The 18,965-nt window shown below is 51.1% G+C and overlaps 1 protein-coding gene across 1 annotated transcript in view; it reads left to right on the forward strand.

Moving 5' to 3' along the window:
• Positions 1-8,480, forward strand: part of GPC3 (glypican 3) — a 155,062-nt gene extending 146,582 nt beyond the window's left edge. The window contains exon 8 of the mRNA XM_068412136.1: positions 8,311-8,480. Coding sequence (XP_068268237.1) covers positions 8,311-8,480 — 170 coding nt within the window. The remainder of the gene's footprint in view (positions 1-8,310) is intronic.
• Positions 8,481-18,965: the final 10,485 nt, after the last annotated feature.

Raw genomic sequence — 18,965 nt, forward strand, 5'->3', positions numbered from 1 at the left:
CGTTACCTCCTAAAATCAAGACTATCCTGAGATGTCTCAGGTGACAGCAGAGTGATCAGAAGGGATCACTTTGTGGGTTTAGATCTTGAAAGTCTCCAAAGAGGGAGAGGGTGACTCCATGTCTGAGTGGGCTGAGGTACATGGGGGATCTGCAGGAACATTGCTTGACCCAGTCCTATGTTGCTGCCTCATAAATCACTTCACTTCCATTCATAATCTTCTGTTTCCAGCTTTTCCTCTTTTTCTTTCATGACTCCTGCCTTTGTAGATGCTTTTGGCTGTCCATGTTTAGCTCCCTATTTTTCAGTTCTTCTCTCCTAAGATCCTTTAGGTAGCAGCTCTTTTTCTGGACAGTACAGCTAGGTATCAGACTAGGGCATGCTGCTTCGTCATCAAAGTACAAGGACTCCGGCACTTCCAATTAATAATGCTAATGAGATTTGTTAATTTTTAATAGATTACATGAGCGTGTTTTGCTAAACACGTTTTTGTGGCTCCGCTCTACGAGTACAGTTCAGAAACTCTTTCACTTGCTGCCAAAGGGAAAATGATTAATGCAATTGCAGACGCCAGATTCTCTTTGGGGTAAATCTAGAGCACACCAAGGAGTTAGGAGGAATTTAATGACTATGTTTGCAAAGTAAACATAGGCCCAGGTCATAAATGATAGCCCTTTCTCGCCACCAGCCTCTGGCCAAGGTGGGGTGGAGGAGTAGTCGCTTGAATTGGGGTCGTGGTGCAGACCCTCTGCCCGTACCATGTGACATGTTGGGTTTTTGGGGGCATTTTGTCCCTTTGTCCCATCAAAAGCTTGAGGACATCCATGGATGAGACTTTTGTGGTAGTGCTGGAGGTGGGGTAGCCTGGGTATGTGTGCCGGCTGCCTTGCAGAGCTCATGGCCGATTGCCACGTGTACCCTGAGCAGCACCTGGTGGCATCCCTGGTTTAGGGTTGAGCTGGAGCTTCCTCACCTCTCCATGCTGGATGACTTGGTCCCCCCAAATCAACCTGGTTGCTGTGCTCCAGATTGCTTCAGTCCTGGGGGAACTTCCCGCAAATTGATGCATGGTTTTGTGGTGGTGCCTGCGGTCTTCAGGTTGCTTGCAAACACACGCTGCAGGCCATCAGCAGCACGCCGGCAGCTGGGATATGTTGAAGAGGCGAGCAGGGGAAAAGTCTTGGTTTGCAAATCAGCAATCCCAAACCCGATTCCTTTGGGTTTCTGCCCAGGAAGTTGGTTTTACCTCTCACTGCTGAGCCGCGCCAGGCTCCCTCAGCCATATTGCCGAAGGCAGCGGTATGGTGTTGAGACGGATTTTTTCTTTTTTTTCCCCCAAATTCATATTGCCAAGAGCCACACCTCCTAAACTGCTGCGGAGGAGGTGGAAAAGCAGAGGCACAAGACCATGCACATGCTGCGCATCCATCTCGGTGATCTCGCAACCGTGCCAACACAAGCATCGCGGCCAGCCCTGGCTCAGCGCTTTAATTACGCGCCGGCGCGGCCACACCTACGGCTGGGCTGTTGCAGCTTGTTGCGCAAGAAGACAACTGGCAAACCTGTTGGTGCTCCAGGATTTTAGTGGTAATAAGCCGGAGGGCAAAACCTCCTTGGTGAGATGAAACCGTGCTTGGCTAGGCGTTTGGAAGAGTTTTAAGGAGTTTTGGAGAAGCAGAGGGTTGGGGATCCCGGCTGTATCCACACAGTTGTGGCCGTGTGTGCTGTGTAACTCCATGGATGGGTTCAGGTGTTGTCTTTGTGGAGGCAGAGGTGTCTTTGTAGTATGAGCTGTTTGCATGAGAAAGCAGGGTAACTGGAAGCTGAGGTGAGCCGAGCTTTTGGTGTTCCAACAGGAAGAGTTTGGGATGAAATTGGACTGTTCTGCTAGGCTCCAGGTGCAAACACCCATGAGAGTGGTCGGTGCCATAGAGATGGAGAGTTGGCAGCCGGGATCAGGCAGTCTGATCTGTGGAATCACAGGCTCTTATGCTTCACCTTGTAATGAGTCAACAGCCTGGGCTTGACTCAGACATAAAATCATAGAATCACAGAATGGTTTGGGTTGGAAGGGACCCTAAAGATCATCTAGTTCCAACTCCCCTGCCATGGGCAGGGACAACTTTCCACTAGACCAGGTTGCTCCAAGCCCCATCCAACCTGGCCTTGAACACTGCCAGGGAGGGGGCAGCCACAGCTTCTCTGGGCAACCTGTGCCAGTGTCTCACCACCCTCACAGGCAAGAATTTCTTCCTAATATCTAATCTAAATCTACCCTCTACGTCTCTCCCTTTAAAAAATCTAGTCTTGCTTTGGAGTCTGCTTCATCCCCTGTCATTTTGTTCCCCACACTGATGAGGCTTGCTGCTTAAAAAAGTTAAATACAGCAGTGCACCCCAGAGATTGTAATTGTTGTCGGCAATGGTAGCATGTGCTTGCCTAGATCAGTCCTGAAGGACATGCGCAGGCAGATGTTCACAACTGACCACGAGAGCTGCAGGAGCTTGCCAAGCTGCCCTACTTCTCTCTGACATTTCTACTCGATGTGTTTTGAGCTTATTTGAAACACGTGGTCACTATCCATTCCCCGGTCCCTTCACACCACAGAGTTTCCATCATCTGCAAACAAGGACTGTCACCACGTCACTGCAAGTGCTTTGGCCCACTCGGCAGCCTCATTTGGTGAACGTACTGCGTTAGGCACGATGGTTTTGCCTGGGGGGGATCCCCTTTGCACCCGTTGCCACTGTGTGGGGCACCAGCAGAGCTATCGAGTGACACCACGAAGCATTTTTCATGCATGACCATCCATTATGACTCTGTTACTATATTAGGTCCATCCTGGAGCCATCTGCCGGGCCAGGCTTGGCAGGCAGGCAGTCCAGATGCCTCCCTATGAGATGACATTCCCTGGCTTGGGGCTCTGGGCAGCGGCCAAGCCAGCCCGCAGGAGCCAGGCACTGTCCTCTTGGAGGTCATTTGCCGGAGTGGCATTTGCTAGCAGTTCTTTGCTTTTAAGACCACGTTGTCCTTTTAGGGGTGAAAAGGGATGTTTCAGTAGGCAGTGGTGGGACCACGTCAGGTTGGATCGATGGGCTGAGGCCAACTGTATGAGGTTCAACAAGGCTCAGTGTCAGGTCCTGTACTTGGGGCACAACAACCCCATGCACCCCTACAGGCTTGGGGAAGAGTGGCTGGAAAGTGCCTGGTGGAAAAGGATCTGGGGCTGTTGATCGATGGTCGGCTGAATATGAGTGAGCAGTGTGCCCAGGTGGCCAAGAAGGCCAACAGCATCCTGGCTCCTGTCAGAAATAGTGTTGCCAGCAGGACTAGGGCAGGGATCGTCCCCCTGTACTCGGCACTGGTGAGGCCACACCTCAAGTACTGTGTTCAATTCTGGGCCCCTCACTTCAAGACATTGAGGTGCTGGAGAAAGTCCAGAGAAGGGCAACGAAGCTGGTGAAGGGTCTGGAGCACAAGTGTGATGAGGAGCGACTGAGGGAACTGGGGGTGTTTAGCCTGGAGAAAAGGAGGCTGAGGGGAGACCTTATCGCTCTCTACAACTACCTGAAAGGAGGGTGTAGCGAGGAGGGTGTTGGTCTCTTGTCCCAGCTAACAAGTGATAGGACGAGAGGAAACGGCCTCAAGTTGTGCCAGGGGAGGTTTAGATTGGGTATCAGGAAAATTTCTTCACTGAAAGGGTTGTCAAACATTGGCACAGGCTGCCCAGGGAAGTGGTGGAGTCATCATCTCTGGAGGTATATAAAGGACGAGTAGATGTGGTGCTTAGGGACATGGTTTAGTGGTGGACTTGGCAGTGCCAGGTTAATGGTTGGACTCCATGATCTTAAAGGTCCTTTCCAACCAAAATGATTCTATGATTTGGCGTGGGAATGCCTGCCCTATCGCTGCCTGCTTGCCAGTACTCGTGCTCCTGGCTTCTTCTGCACCAGCTGCCATGGGACTTATTATACCCACTCAAACCCAATCTCCTCCCGCTTCAGCCGTCTTTTGTAGCCGGCTCTAAAGCTCGTGTGGTTCAGCAAGAAGAGCTTTTTAATGATTCCTGCCCAATAAGCTTGTGCAGAGTCAGTACGCCTGATTCTAGCCCTAATCCATGGAAAAATGCTGCCGCTTTATTTTGCGGATGCGGAAAGTGCGTGCCATGGAGCTGGCGGCAGGTTTTTGTCATCCGCGCCGCGAGACCATTGAAACTTTTGCCGTCCTGGGAGCAAAAGCGCAGCAGCTTTGTGTTAGAGGGGCTTTGGTTACAAAAGATGCTTCCGGAGGGACCAGCTTGCGTTCGGCTGGAGACCTTTCACCAGCTGCGTGAGGACTCCGGGAAACGGCACGGCACGCTCGGCTTGCGTGCAGGGCGGGGGGAAAATAGCAGAGCTAATGATTGACTATTATTTTAAGGGGATTATCTAATCCGCAGCCCAGAGGACAAGAGGGGCCAAAATGAGTGAAGATTTAATACGTAATTAGTGCAGATTGTTGATAATACCCTCTGGACTCCGACTGATTATAAACAGAAACAGATTTTTCTAGCTTCCCCCCTCCAAAAAAAAGCCTTTGCAGGCCAAAGGGCCGCTTTGTAGCAGGAGCTGTTGCAAATGAAATGGGTGATCACAGCTGGGGCAGTGGAGACGTTTAGTGCAGAAGGTGGCTGGGGAGCAGGCAGGCAGAGGAGCAGCTTCTCACGGGTTATTTTGCAGCATAAAGGCAGAGTTTTGGGTGGAAGTGACCGAAATGGCGTATGTGGAAGGTTAGTTTCTCTTATCCCCCTGGCCATCCTGCAGCTCCATCCCTGGAGCTGAGGTTCCTTCCCTCTGGTGGCTGTGGGAACAGGAGGTGCAGGGATGTGGCAGTGACCTGAACTAACTGGGGATCCTAACGAAGGCTGGAAACAGTAATGAAGCCCTCTCAAGATGTACCTGCTTAGGAATATTTGCTAATTTGGATTCCTGGATTTGAAGAATTATTATTATTACTACTACTACTACTATTACTATTATTAGTATAGATTTTTTAATGTCGTTATTGCCTGAACCTGGTTATCAGCTGCCTCTGGTCTGTTACAGGCTAATATTTATTTTCCTTTCCTCCTATGTACCGAAGGTCAGTAGAAGTTAAGTGAAAAGGATTTTCAGGAGTTACAGATCCATTATTAATACAAAATAAAAGACGTATGGCTAAATCCATTGATCCTAAAAATACAATTGGGCACAAATAAGACCAGAGAAGGAAACAAAGGAAGGAGCAGCGAAAACAAATGGCACACCCAGGCACTAAACTCCTGAAGCAGTTAAACAAGGCTAGCAAAATAGCTCTCAAATCTCTGATGACAAGAGGGTTTCTGTTCCCTTCTCTTTAATTTGGTCAAAGAGGATGAATGAGAGAATCGTCATTCCTATTTGGGTGAAATATGATGATTTAAAAAATTACCCTTACTCAAGTTCAGGTGAAATCCCAGAATTTGAAAATTTCCCCTGTAAAAGAATACGTCTGAAATGATCAGCTTTGGCTGAAAGTCTCCAACACGATTCAGCTCCTGCATTGTGAACCGTGCAGGAACCCACATCTCATAAATGACAACATCGCAGAACGAGACTTTAAATGGGAATGTCAAAACCCTTTGTGCTGTTAAGGACGTTGCTGAAACACTCTTTTGTTTCAAATTTATTTTCTAAACTGAAGGCAAGAGTATTAGTCAGTTCCCATGGATCTTTTTTAGTTTTGCTAGGTTGTCTGAGAAGAGAATATTCTGTCTCAAAAGCTCTGCTGATTGTCTGCAGATTGTCTGGAAGGACGCAGGTGCCTGATGGTACTGTGACCATCAGGGGCATCTTTTAGGTTTTAGGAGCCTTTCGAGTGTGTGGAAACACCTTCCAAAACATAGCAGGGCAGGCCATCGTTGCCCTGATGGGACGCTGTACCAGCTGAGGAGTCTTGTGTAAAACAACCAACTGCAAAATAATCTGGTGTGATTTTATTAACTCAAATTCCTTCACTTATTCTGCAGAAACGAGTTTGGGAAAAGAAGATGGTGCAGCCACGCTGCTCCCAAACTGCCCCGAAGCCTTGAGCATCCCTTGTGCCAGAGGGACTTTTTATTTCACAGAATCACAGACTGGTTGGGGTTGGAAGGGACCTCTGGAGATCATCTAGTCCAACCCCTGCCAAAGCAGGTTCCCCTAGAGCACGTTGCACAGGGTCACGTCCAGGCGAGTTTTGAATATCTCCAGAGAAGGAGACTCCACAACCTCCCTGGGCAGCCTGTTCCAGTGCTCTGGCACCCTCAAAGTGAAGAAGTTTTTCCTCATATTCAGATGGAACTTCCCATGTTTCAGTTTGTGCCTGTTGCCCCTTGTCCTGTCACTGGGCCCCACTGAGAAGAGCATGGGTCCCATCCTCTTGACACCCACCCTTAAGGTATTTGTAAGTATTGATAAAATCCCCCCAGTCTTCTCTTCTCCAGGCTAAACAGCCCCAGCTCCCTCAGCCTCTCCTCGTACGAGAGATGCTCCAGTCCTCTGATCATCTTCATAGCCCTCCGCTGGACTCTCTCCAGTAGTTCCTTGTCTTTCTGTGCTTGGCAAGCAGCACAGGACAGGCAGAGGTGGCCGCCTGGTGCATCCCTTTCAGGGTGGCACCTTTTCCTGCTCTGCCCATGGGTGTGCAGCTCTGGAGGACAGCAGCACATCTGTACTCTTAAGAAGAGAAGCAGGAAACTTGTGGAGAAGAGAAATCGCAATATCTGTAGGAATCTCCTGGAGAAGTCAGAGTTTACCAGGTGGATTTTGCTCACATCTGGCCCTTTGTGTGCATGGATATCTGCTCCCTTTCAGCCGTTTCAGACCCTCTTTGATGGCCTGGGCTGACTCGTTTGTCACGTTAACATCGTCATGCTTTTGTTTTGCAGTGTTTGTGTATTTTTGATTAAGAAATACTGCCTGTTTGCCTTGGCAGTGGTGCTCATTGGATTGATGCAGCGTTTTTTAGCTAGAGTGTTTATTCAGCCACTTGGATTCTTTCTCAGGGGTGGGGTGGGGTGATCCAAACTTGTCAGTACGCTGGTGATCCATGAGGGCTTGTGGAAGGCTTGAGACAGGGTCTCTTCTGATGGAAGCCATTAGCTTCCTCCACTTCCAAAGGCCAGGCTCTGGGGATGACATGAACAGGCTTTACTGACGCCCATCCAGGTGAGAAACCTGGACCCCAGAAGGAGATGGCAGCAGCGTGAGAAGGGGAGTGAGGGACACGTTGCCTTGAGTCGAACATGGGTGCACCCACTGGGTCCAGATGCTCGGGAGGTACAAATGCCCCAGGTGGATCTGGCTAATGGCATCTAAAAACACCTTTTGCTTTTTGTTCTTGGCCCTGAGAATTACTGGTTTCTTGCCTTTCCACATTGTCTATTTGGACTTCTTTTATTCCTCCCTGTCCCAGGGAGACAAGGGCGACTGTGACTTACTGCTCAGCAGGTCCTTTGCAGCCAGTGATGAGGTGCCACAAGCTTTTCCCCCATTAATGTCATCCTTCTCTGCCAGGACTGTCAAACCTTCTATAATGGACATTTTCTTCTTGGGTTGGAGCTCCCTTGTACTTCATCTCAAAGTCCCCATGTTGCAACACCAGTGTGCCCGGGGTGCGTGATCCATTCACATTCCTCGCTCTCCAGTGCTTTGATGAGGTGGACAGGGGATGGGATGGATGTGTTGTAAGTGCTGTAAGGAGCATATTTTGCACACACTTACGTAAGAGCGCAGAAATGCAGAGCTCCTCAGGTCCTCCAAACAGGAGGTATTTGGTGAGCCAGGCCTTGTGCTGGCTCTGGGTTTGGGGGAACTATTTGTGCTCGCCTGGATTTCCTCACTCCTACACGCATCCTTGCGGTGTCTGGGGAGCAGACGTGACTTGCATTGCTCAACACCCGCTCCGAAGTTCAGCTGATTTTCTTTGGGAGTAGCTCTCCAGTAAGCCAGAGCCCCTTATCTCTTTTGTTTTCTTACTGGGGCACATCATTATCATTGTGATTTTTTGGTCTTTCCAAGCATAAGGTTTGGTGTAGGGTACTGGGAGGTACTCTGAGACCAGAGCTGGATGCAGGACTGACAAGATGTTCGCTAAGCTCTTCTGGCCCATCCACCACCTGCCATGATGCCTTTGACCGCACTCGGACCCAGCTGTCCCAGGCTGCTGGCACGGGCTGCCCCGGGGACTCTGGTGCTGATGGGTGCTGGATGTGCCGTGTGTCAGGGTGCGGGCATACACCGCCTGTTACTAACCTCTCGCCTTCTGCTTTCAGAGCTGGCGTACGACCTGGATATGGACGACGCCTCTGCAAACAAGCAGCTTCTGAATCGGCAAAGCAAAGACAGCGCTGCGGTCCCCAGCAGCGACCCTGGGAGCGCAGCCCCCCGCCCTGCTGCTGCCGTCACCTTGGTCCTGCCGCTGCTGCTGGGCCACGGGCTGTGAGCGGTGCCGGCGGCATCGCCCAGTGTCTCTACATGCCTTTTTTTTTAATGAGGAAGACATTCAGAACCTCTTCTGAAAGACAGGGCAAATGACTTGAGTTGGTTTTATAAAAGAATATGGTATCTTCACACAAAAAAAACCCCAACTAAAATAGAGTTTGTTCATGGTAAACTAGTATATACATAACAGTGCTTTTTTAAGATAATCCTGTTTAATTTAAGAAGGTTCTTATTAAATCATGTTCCTCGCAGTTTTTGAAGACTGAGGTCTCCCTTGCTGTTAAGTTGAAGACCATATTGAGTTGTTCGAACATGCATGGGGTACAGAACACCTGCAATTTATGAAATACCCTCAGCAAATATCAGCCCCCTGCTCCTAGTTGACTTAATACAGATTTTGTCTGTAGTTCAAGCAGTTTTTGTATTTACTCCAACTTTGAGGCTCACCCCTAGGAATCTGGCCAGGCTCATAATACGGAGGACATGCGAAGACAGGGGAGAGAGAAGGTTGGACATACGGCAGGAGGAAAGACGTTGCAGAAGAGTTGTCGTCATGCCCTGGGATTGTCGTGGAGACGTGCTCCTGTGGGCATGAAGCCTGCTTGCATCATGGCAAGTTGCAGGTGATTTTGCTGCTTGCCTCCCAGCCAGGTCCTGCGAAGCCCTTCAGCGCAGGCAGCTGATCTCCTCCAGCGTCCCTGTGGCCCATGCAATGCCCTGGTTTTATTCTTCAGAAGCAAAGCACCTCCTTTCCCATTGGATATTTGCAAACACAGCTCCAGCCAAAGGACAGATGACGTGGATGTACACGCCGTGCTTTACGAGGATAAATAACGGGCATCCAATGTGTTGTACTACAAGGGAGGAAAAGAAAACTATTTGCAGGAGCCCAAGGCAGATGAGACTCTTACTCACATGTTTCTTTGCATGTTACTTTACTTAAGCTATCTCTAAAATAAAAGGTCGGTTGCTCTATAAATGGTGTGCTGGAAGTAGCCTCCCACATGTGCAAGGCGATGCTCTGCCTTGTTCCTGGAGTGGGCAGCCTGGATAGGCCAACAGTGCCCAGCTCGGGGCCACCATGGAAAGGCTTGGCTTAGTCTGATGGAGTGGATGGGCTGGGGCCAGGGAGTGTTGGGTTTGATTTGGTGCCTGGCCAAAATGGCTACATATTTCTGTTCAAGACGCTGCCTTTATTAAAGTGATTATATCCGCAGTTATCTTAAGCTGCAGCGTGTGCATGTGTGCGTGCGTGCACACACTCACACGCACGTGCATGCTTTAAATATTTGTGTGCTTCAGACCTTTTTAAAAGCAACTTTATGTTTGAGAGAAAGTAGATAAGTCTGAACCACGCAATCAGATGGTTTGGAAAGTGGAAACTTTTCCTGTTCTTTGAAGTGGTGGGGCTGATGTGGCTGACCCTGATTGGAAGCCTTGTGACAAGCCGTGGCAGGGGGAGAGCTGGCTGCTCACCCCGCTCCTCTGCCTGGGGACCTTAACTCCCAATTCACTGCTCCTGATGGAGAGGAGCAGATCTGGGTTGAGCCCCAGCGGGACCTGCTGGTTAACGGTCTGAAACTTCTGGGTTTCAGACCCCTCACGTCCCATCTGCATTGGCATGAGCACTGGGGATGTTTGGGCAGCGCTGGTGCCGTACAGCATTCCTGTGAGTGCTGGTTTTTTACATCCATGCTGGTGTGACGTGTGTTTGTGTATGCATATTTGTATTTCACATGATGACAAACCAAATTGCAATCCTCTCCATCTTTCAGCATCACTGCTTGCTGGGGTACCCTCGGGTCGAAGGGGTCCAGGTGCACGGGGGTGACAGGGGGCAGAGCCATCAGTGTTGCTGGCAGAGGCGGTTCTTCACCCTCGTGCTTCGCTCTCGCGTTGGCCCAGCTCTCCCCATCGTCCCTGCTCTCCGCACCGCAGCTGGCTGTGCCTGTGAGCCTCTGCTCCACCAAAGGGAATATTTTATTACTGCCACTTGAATTCCCATCGCTTCTTCCCTTCTGAGCGTTTTCCTTCCATCCCCCTGGAGCGCTGGGGGTGGGAGCGGGTCGCTGGGTTTGTTTGAAGGTGATGGGCTGCCTCTGCCTCGACAGGTATCGCTGGTACCGGTGCGGGGACATTCCCTCCTCTAATATTGTGTCAGGAATACTCTGTGTGCTCCTTCCTTAGATAAGCAGAGGGATGGGATGGTGGCACCGGCTCTTCAGTGCGAGTCCAGCGTGCTCTCTTGCTCTCTTAGGGAGCTGGTGCGGGCTGCGCCTTGCTGTGTATCTCCTGGAGCCCTCCAGGTTTCCCCACCCTGCGTCGCTGCAGTGCGATGCTGATGCCTGTCCGCGGTAGTCCCCTCGGGAGCACGCTGAGCCTGGTTTCCCAGTGCACGCACATGCTGTTTAGCAAAGCTGTGTTGTTGGAGACTTTTTGTTATGATAACAGATCACGAAAAACAGCCTTTGAGCCTGCTACCAGCCAAGTTTATGAATAATGCCTTATAACTTGAAAAAAAGCTGTTGAATTTTATCCTGCAGTGGGTTTGTGTGCGTGTTTTAACAGGGGTTTTGCAAGGGATGCCTTGGGCACCAGGGTGAAGCAAAGCTGGCCTTCAGTTTTGGCCACTGTATCATTCCTGTATCATGAGAAATAAGGAATAATTGTTCCCTGTTTGTTGCTCCACACCACCTCTGCTTACTGTGACCTGTGTTGCCGTGGGATGGGACATCATCAGGAGATGGGCACTGTCACCTCCCCTGTGCATGTGTACCTGGAGCTCCACACCTTGTCCCAGGGCTTGCAGGTTTAACCGCTAACACACAGTCAAGATTATTTCAGTTTTTATTTATTATCATACTAATATATATATCAGTAATGAGTATATCTATCATATATACAATAATGTATTTATATGAGCAGGGGAGGTGCGGGGCTCGAGCTGACGGTTATCACGGTAGCGCTGTGATAACGCAGCGATGTGGCTCCGGCACTGGCGCTGGCCGCGTCCTGCCAGCGAGGCGTGTGGCCAGAGTAAACATGTGTCTGGTTTTCTGCCAGCACGAAAAGCAGCTGAACAGAGAGGGTTATGTCACGGAGGTGCTTCTGGAAAGAAAGAAAAAATTTGAAAAAAGCTTTTTCTAGATAACTTCCAGCCCTGCGGTGAAACCCAGAGCTGGTCCGAACTGTTGCTGCCTCTGATCCCCGAGTCTCCCCGTGCAGAGCCATGGGCTCCTCAGTGCAGCGTGGCTGCCCTCCGTCTGCCAGCACTGTGTCCCAGTGGTGCCTCATGGGCTCGGTGCTTTGTGCCGGTGCTGGCTAAAGGCCCAGTGACATTGGGGAAGGTTCCCAGTCTCAGGTGTTGGAGCCATTACCCCCTGCCAGTTAACCTTAATGCTTTCTGGCTGGTTTTGCAGCTCTTGTTAAACTCTGGTGGCAGCAGCGGGGTGGCCGGGACCCTGCCACCACCATGGACATCCTGTGCATGGGCAGGAGTGAGCGGCATCACACCACACACAAAGCCATTGCACCTCGAGGTGGGTTTGCCTTGAAAAGGTGGCGAAGCCAGCACCTTTTCCCGTGTCTGAGGGTGGTGATGAGATGCAAACATGCGTTTAGCATGTGTAATGTATTTCTGTCCTAACCATGCATCAAATTATAATTTAAAACCAAAACATTTTTGTTGGATGGGAAATCCCAGTTCATTAATCAATTGACTAATAGTTTAGTGCTGGAATGGTATAATCTAACGCACTTAACATCTGCTCGAAACAGCTGGTGCTCACAGCTCGTGTGTTTGGGGAAGTCAAATCTAGAGTGTCTCAGTTTTGTTTTTCAGGGAGTTTTTCAGAATTGCTCATTCACCTCCATGTGCAAAGCCCTCGAGCGCTCTGGAGCAGAGACCCAGTGGGGATGTGGGACTGGATTCTCTGGGGCTTTCGACCAACACCAAATCCCACTTGCACAGAGGATGAAGAGCACCAGCCGTGTCTGCAAACGTGGCAGGTGGGCACAGGGGTGTTCCGGTGGGTTTGCATAAGGGGAACTGGTCAAAACCAGTGCGTGCTGAGATATGGGTACGGCAAGGGAGGTGCCACCAACTGAGAGGGCAGTTCCCAGCTGCTCCCCGGCCTCGGAGGGTGCTCGATGGGGGCACAGGCCAGGGTCCAAACGAGGTGGCACGCTGGGGACTGCTGTGTCAGGAGGGGACGAGGTGGCTGCCTTGTGCTGCCTCCTGCCCTATTTTCTTAGCAGCTGCTGGTCCATGGTGAGACCTTCGCAGATGCGTGGGAGGCGGTGGCAGGGGCAGTCCCGAGGCAGAAGAGGCACGGGAAGCAGGCAGACAAGCAGGCTGCTGGCGGGGGGGACCAGACGTGGGATGTTGCATAAGTGTCTAAAGTAAAATACAGGAAACCACACAAAGACCTCAAAATGCTTGAAACAGAGCCATGGGTGCTGCTGAGACGCCTCCTTCCAGCCTCGGAGCACATAGTTCGGTGGTGGGACTGGCCATGGCCAAGTCCACTGGCCAAGTCCTGCCCTGCAGGCTCTCTAGCTCACCTAAGCTAAAGCATCTCAGAAATACCATTTGGTTCCCAAACACCTGAGTGCCTTGGTGGGAATTTCCCTGACCTTTCCAGCAGCCCTGCAGCTTAACGATTGACAAATGCTGCTAAAGCTTTACCAGATCATGAGCCACGTGCCCCAGAAGCAGGTGTCCGTTCCCAGAAACCCAGGGATTTTTCAGTGTGAGCTCCACAGCTGAGGATGACTTGGCTGGTCGTCAGCAAATGCACAAACGCTGCTTGGGCGTTATTTGTTGCTTTAGCAAGGAGCCAGGTATGGAGGTGTCAGGCAGATGAAATCCGCAGCCGGAGGGGAATGAGGTGAAGCCATCACATTGGAGGATGCTCGCTGGTCCTCAGCGTGAGAATTCAGGTTTTCTATTAGGGACATGGTGAAAGTCTCCGTGTGAAGATAAGTGGTGGGTTTTGCTCATCTCCAGCCCGTGGCTTGCTCATGGGAGACCTCACTAAGAAGTAAAAGTGTGGGGGGAAAAAAAACCCAAACCCACAAACAACCCCATAAATAAGCTCGTCACAATGGTACTGAAGGACATTCCCTGGAGATGAGGTAACGGAAATTTTGGTATAGGCAGATGAAGCGGCCCTGGCATGTTTATACAGTCAGCGAATTTACTGCCTTCAAAAAAAAAACCAGAAAAGCAGTCAGAATTAATCAAATATAGTTTATTTTGTCAAACATTGTATCCTTTAGAAAATAAACATCTTGGTGTTGTTTTGCTGAGAGCATGCTAGGATCTGAAGTACACATCCATGCCTCCAGGCTGCCAAGCGCCGGATCCCACAGCCCTTCCCGACGGCTAACGTCGTTCCTGTGAAAGCCATTGCGCCCGGCTCCCCGCACAGCTCCCCGCGGAGCGTGTGCCAAAAAAGTTCGGAGAGGAAAAGAAAAATTCTTGCTGCTGTGGGGTGTTTCCTCCTGGGTGCTGTGCGGTGGGGTGGGAGCTGGCTGGTACCTGAGAGCACCTCGTGGGAAAGGAAGGGCCCTGTGCGGGACTATTCAGGGTTATTTCAGATGCTCCTTGGTGGCCACAGAGACACAGAAGACTTGTCCCAATTGCTCCAGCACATTCCCAACACTGAAAACCAGACTTTTTCGTAACAGAAGTACAGATCCAGCCTCAAGCCCCCGGCTTAGTGGCTGTCCCTCCCTCGTAGGTGCCCAGCAGAGACCTCAAGAACTACTTGCAAAGAGTCAACACATTTGGGGATCTCTGCCAGCAGTTTTTCTTCGCTTTCACTGTCCTCTTCACTTCATTATTATTTCAGCGCGCAAAGATGCTGCATGTCCAGAAAGGAAATCACTGCTGGATCCAAGCAGCGCAACCGCTCTTCGCATCCAGCTCTCTGCAGGCAAATCACTCAAAAGAAGTTGAAAACCCTCCTGTAGCAGCCTGTATCCCTTCAGTGTCATATTATATTACCATCCACCATGTTAGCAAACGGGAAAATAAACATGGGGTGGATAGGAAAGCAAGAGGCTGTTTAATTACAGATGTTAAGAAGAAAGATGTTTGTGTACATTCCACCCAGAAGTGGATTAAAGTGGTGACCTTTCCCGTGGTGTGAAACGGGTTTGTTGTGGAGTGCAGGCATCTCATGTCACTTCAAGATCTGCCAGATATTTTGTTGCCCCTGTTGTTTATGGTTAACGTTGGATGATGTCTCTCAAAGCTGAATCTCAGCAGCTGACAGTGTTTTCTGAGAACTTGTCATCTGGACTCTATCTAGCAAAATTCCTGGTATTGGGTGTATTTGTTCCCATTTGAAGGAAAAACAATATTTTCTGGAAAAAAAAAAAAGTAAAGCGAGGATGGTGGCATAAGTGACTCATAATGTTGAGCTGAAACTTGCAGAAGGATACAGGATTTGGCCCAGGGTGCCAGACCCGTGGCGTGAGTCACTGCTATTGCCTGTCAATGTGTGTGTGATAAACATCTGAGCGTGGTAGCCAGGGCAGACACTTCACCGTGGCGGTGTCACAGAGTCGCCAGAGCCGGCTTTGCCACGCAAGCCTCCTGCGACCACATCAGAGGAGAGGGATGCTATTTCCAGCCCACCAAGGTGCAATGCTTCTTGCTTCCTTGCAATCCTTCTAGCAGGGCCCTTGCTGCAGGTTAGTATTTACTGTGCCAAACATGCAACCAGCTGGTTGTTCGCTGTGCTGCTCCTGGGGAGGATGATAAAGCAGGAGGGCAAGGGAAGAAGAGCTTTCGGTGGCATGAAATCCCCAGCAAAGGACTTGCTCATCACCTTGCTACACATCAGAGCAAGCCCAGGCTGAGCACTGCGACCAAACTGGTCCGTGAAACCCTTGCCAGCGCTACCAGCATATGCTGGTGGCTCGGAGGGCCAGGCACAAAGCAGGGACATGTTATCTGGCTGAGGAGCAGAGGCGCTAATTGGCCTGGGTAATTGCAGAGAGGGTCAGACGAGTCTGCTGGTGGACACTGATGTGGCAATGACTGATGGCAGCGAGGAGGCCTCTCTGTGCCCGTGGCCAGGAGCTCTGCCCTTAATTGCTGCCTCTTATCGACTTACAGCAATGGAAGGATCGCGGCGTGGTGCTGCCCTTCACTCGCCGCCAGCCAGCCTTGACTTGTTTCGGGGAGCGACCCAAAACAAGGCAGCGACCCGGAGGCGCGGGTGTATCACTGAGCCTGGGGCATTTGGGTGCCATGGGCCTGGGTACACGGCGATCCCTGTCTTGCTTCCCCCTTAGTGTAGGAAGAGCCGAGCTGTGTGGGGTAGCTGCGTCCCACATCTTGGAGACAAATGTTTAGGAGCCATGTATCTGCTGGTGAAAGAATAAATAGAGACGTGGGTCTCTCAGCTTTTAAACACTACGTGTCTGCGGACTGCAAATGTGGGGATGGGATTTGCATGCTGCTTTATTTAGTATTATACAAGCTGTGCCGCGTTTACAGAAACTGCCCTGCAGACACCAAATGTGCGACCGCAAAATAAAAAATTAAAAAAAAAAAAAGTAAAAAAAAAAAAGAAAAAAAAAGTTAATAAAAAAAAAAACAGTTTAAAAAAAAAGGAACAAAACAAAGCAAAGAAGTGGAGGCAACCTCTTCCCACCAGCACCCCAGCTCCAGCCCTGTGGGGATGCTCAAGGGGGAACTTTTGCCAGACCTTCCGCTTCCCCTCACACCATTGCTGCATCACGAGGCTGAAGGTTTTCACCACTAATAATTGATGTTTTTGTCTTTCCCAGGGACAAACAGAGAAGCCCGCTGAAGTCAGGGACTAACTCGCCTCCCCTGTGGGGCCACTGCTCAGGGGGGTGACAGACACAGGGGGGAGATGGCAGCGGCCGCCGCAGGTGGCACAAGATGATGTCCCCAGTTTTGGGGGGCAGAGCAGGGGGTGAGGGAGAACCAGGAGACCGTTGGGAGGTCTCGGCACAGGGTGTGGGTAGGGTGCGAGTGCCAAGGGAAGGAGGGGACCCCGAGCTGCCCTGTGTGTGGCTGTCGGATGGCATCGCTGTCACCTCCCTCTGCTGAGACCGCCACAACGGTCACTCACTCCTGGGGAGGAAGAGAGCAGTTGTATGTGATGGCATGATGATAATAACCGTAATAATAATAACAATAAGAAGAACAACGATAACAACGACTGCTCTGTAGTTCATCCTGCACACCCCTCAAACCTCTGTGTGGTTCCTGTGCTGCTCGCTTGAAACTTTTTTTTACAGCGTTTAAAGAATGATCGTTTTAGGCAAGATATAAATCATTTAATTATTTTTAAGGAGACTGATGGATCCTGCTGCCTGATGGGCTGCCAGACTCCGCCTCTGGCAAGTGTCTGGCAGGAGCCCCTGGGCATTGTGACCTTTACCTGCTAATGCAGTCTCTAAAGGAGTAACTCAAGGTCCTCACGATGCTCTGTCTGCTGACTGTGGGGTAAGTGGATTCCCCCACCCCTCCTAAGACAGCTTTTACCACCTCTTTTACACATTTTGGTTAACGCTCCACTGTTTGCTCTTGATCTTATTTCTGACAGCGTGAGATGGGCATGTGGATGGTTTGCAGGGCTGCTGGGAGTGCCTGGCCAGCAGACTGGGCTCTGGGCTGCCCGTCAGGGACTCTCTCCTGAGCCCCGTCTTGTTCCCGTGATCGCTGTGAAACCCAAGGGGGAGCCGGCTGCGTAAGCGGGGGCAGCCTCGGCTCAGGCGATAAAATCACAGCTACCTGGGGTGCAAAGAAAGCTCAGAGCGAGCCCTCGCCAGCGTGTTTTTCGGAAGGTGCCCGGTGCACGCAGGAGGGATGAGGGGATGCTCCCTCCGTGCGTCAGTCTGGCCAAACCTCTGCTGAGGTGACAGAGAGGCTGCCAGCATGCAAAGCCAGCGATTTAGGCAAGGGTTGGCAGGTCTGGGGTCGCACCGTGGTGGGGGCTGAGCCAAGCATGCACAGATGGGATGCTGATGCTCCTCCGAAACGATGCCCAGGCACAACGAAGGCAGGCTGCACCAGATCCTGTGGTCGAGATGTGGCTTAAGTGACTCGGGAGCGTGTCTGTGTCTCTGGGACGTGTGTGCTGGCTTATGGGCTCTGGAAAAAACCTCCCATAGGAGCCGGTGTCATTGTAAATGTCACAGTATCGTCATCCTAGCAGCGTACGAGCTGGTGAATGAGGCTCCAAGGCAGCCAGGCCTGCCTTAGAAACCAAATTAAATTTAAAAGGATTTTTAAATTAAGAAATAATTAATTTGGAGTTCCATTCCTGCCATCTGGTTTTGCATGTTTTGGCTATGAGTTTTCAGTTTTCCCACTGCAGCCGTGGGACTTGAAAAAAAAAAAACAACAAACCCCTCTTTAAAGAGCTGAGACAACAATTTCAAGTGCTGGGCACTTACATTAGGTGTTGTGAAACCTCAATTGCAAGAGCTCAGCACCGCTTACAGTTACTTTCAGACCTGTGTCGCAGAAGAGGAGCGAGCACACAGCTACCTGGTGCTTTGCTTTCTCAACAAAAACAGAGGTGGTGTGAGTCAGAATGAAATTTTCCACGGGGAACCGTTGCTTGGCCATTAATACCAAAAGCTGCTGAATGTATTTTTTCCCCCTTGTACAAGAGCCTGTGGTGAGCATCCGTACCACGGGCTCTGCGGGGGCTGGTTGTTTTGGGGGGAACGGGATGGTGAGCATGCTGCAAGGAGGAGAGGCGGCGGTTCTGCAGGCAGGCAGTTTCAGAAGTGAGGCATGAGCGTAGCGCAGAGGTGACATCCCTGGACCTGCTGTTTGGGACCGAGGTGGAGCCAAGGAGGTGCAAATCGTGGCTGTAACACCCAGCGGGATGCCAGGTCCCCCAGTGAAGGGCTGTGTGGCCGCTGTTTTGCATCACCCCCCAAAATTACTCCCCGGGGAAAGGGACATGGGGCTGTGCCCAGTCCTGCGCTGGTCATCCTGGGGGGTTCCAAGCCTCCACACCGGGGATGCTGAGTGCTTCTCCGTGTGAGCACTGGGAAGTGGAAAGAGGAGGCGAGAAAAGTCCTTTCTTCTCCTCTTCCTTTTTTTCTTCCTTTCCATCCCCTTTTTTCTTTTCTTTTTTTGTTTTTTCCCCATCCTGTCCTGGACGTGACTGGAGGCCATGGGCTCTCCCAGCCCATGGGCTGGATTTCCAGGGGACGAGAGCGTGCGGGACAGCGGGCCTCGCCACGCACCCTCCCTACCTGCGTGGCGCGGACAGCCGGGGCAGCACATCAAAGGGGCTGTGGCTGCTCCCGCCGTCCCCATCTCATGTGGGGCACGGTCCCGGCCCCGTGGCGCGGGACCACCCACGCCACTCCGCACATCAATCAGCCCCAGCTGAATCTCGCCACTGGCCACCTCCCTGATCCCGCTATCTCCCTGTTTTTCCCCCGGGATTCAAGTGCAAATGCCTCAGGGCTGTGG

Source organism: Nyctibius grandis, chromosome 13 (genome assembly GCF_013368605.1).
Source record: "Nyctibius grandis isolate bNycGra1 chromosome 13, bNycGra1.pri, whole genome shotgun sequence".
Classification (NCBI taxonomy): Eukaryota; Metazoa; Chordata; class Aves; order Nyctibiiformes; family Nyctibiidae; genus Nyctibius; species Nyctibius grandis.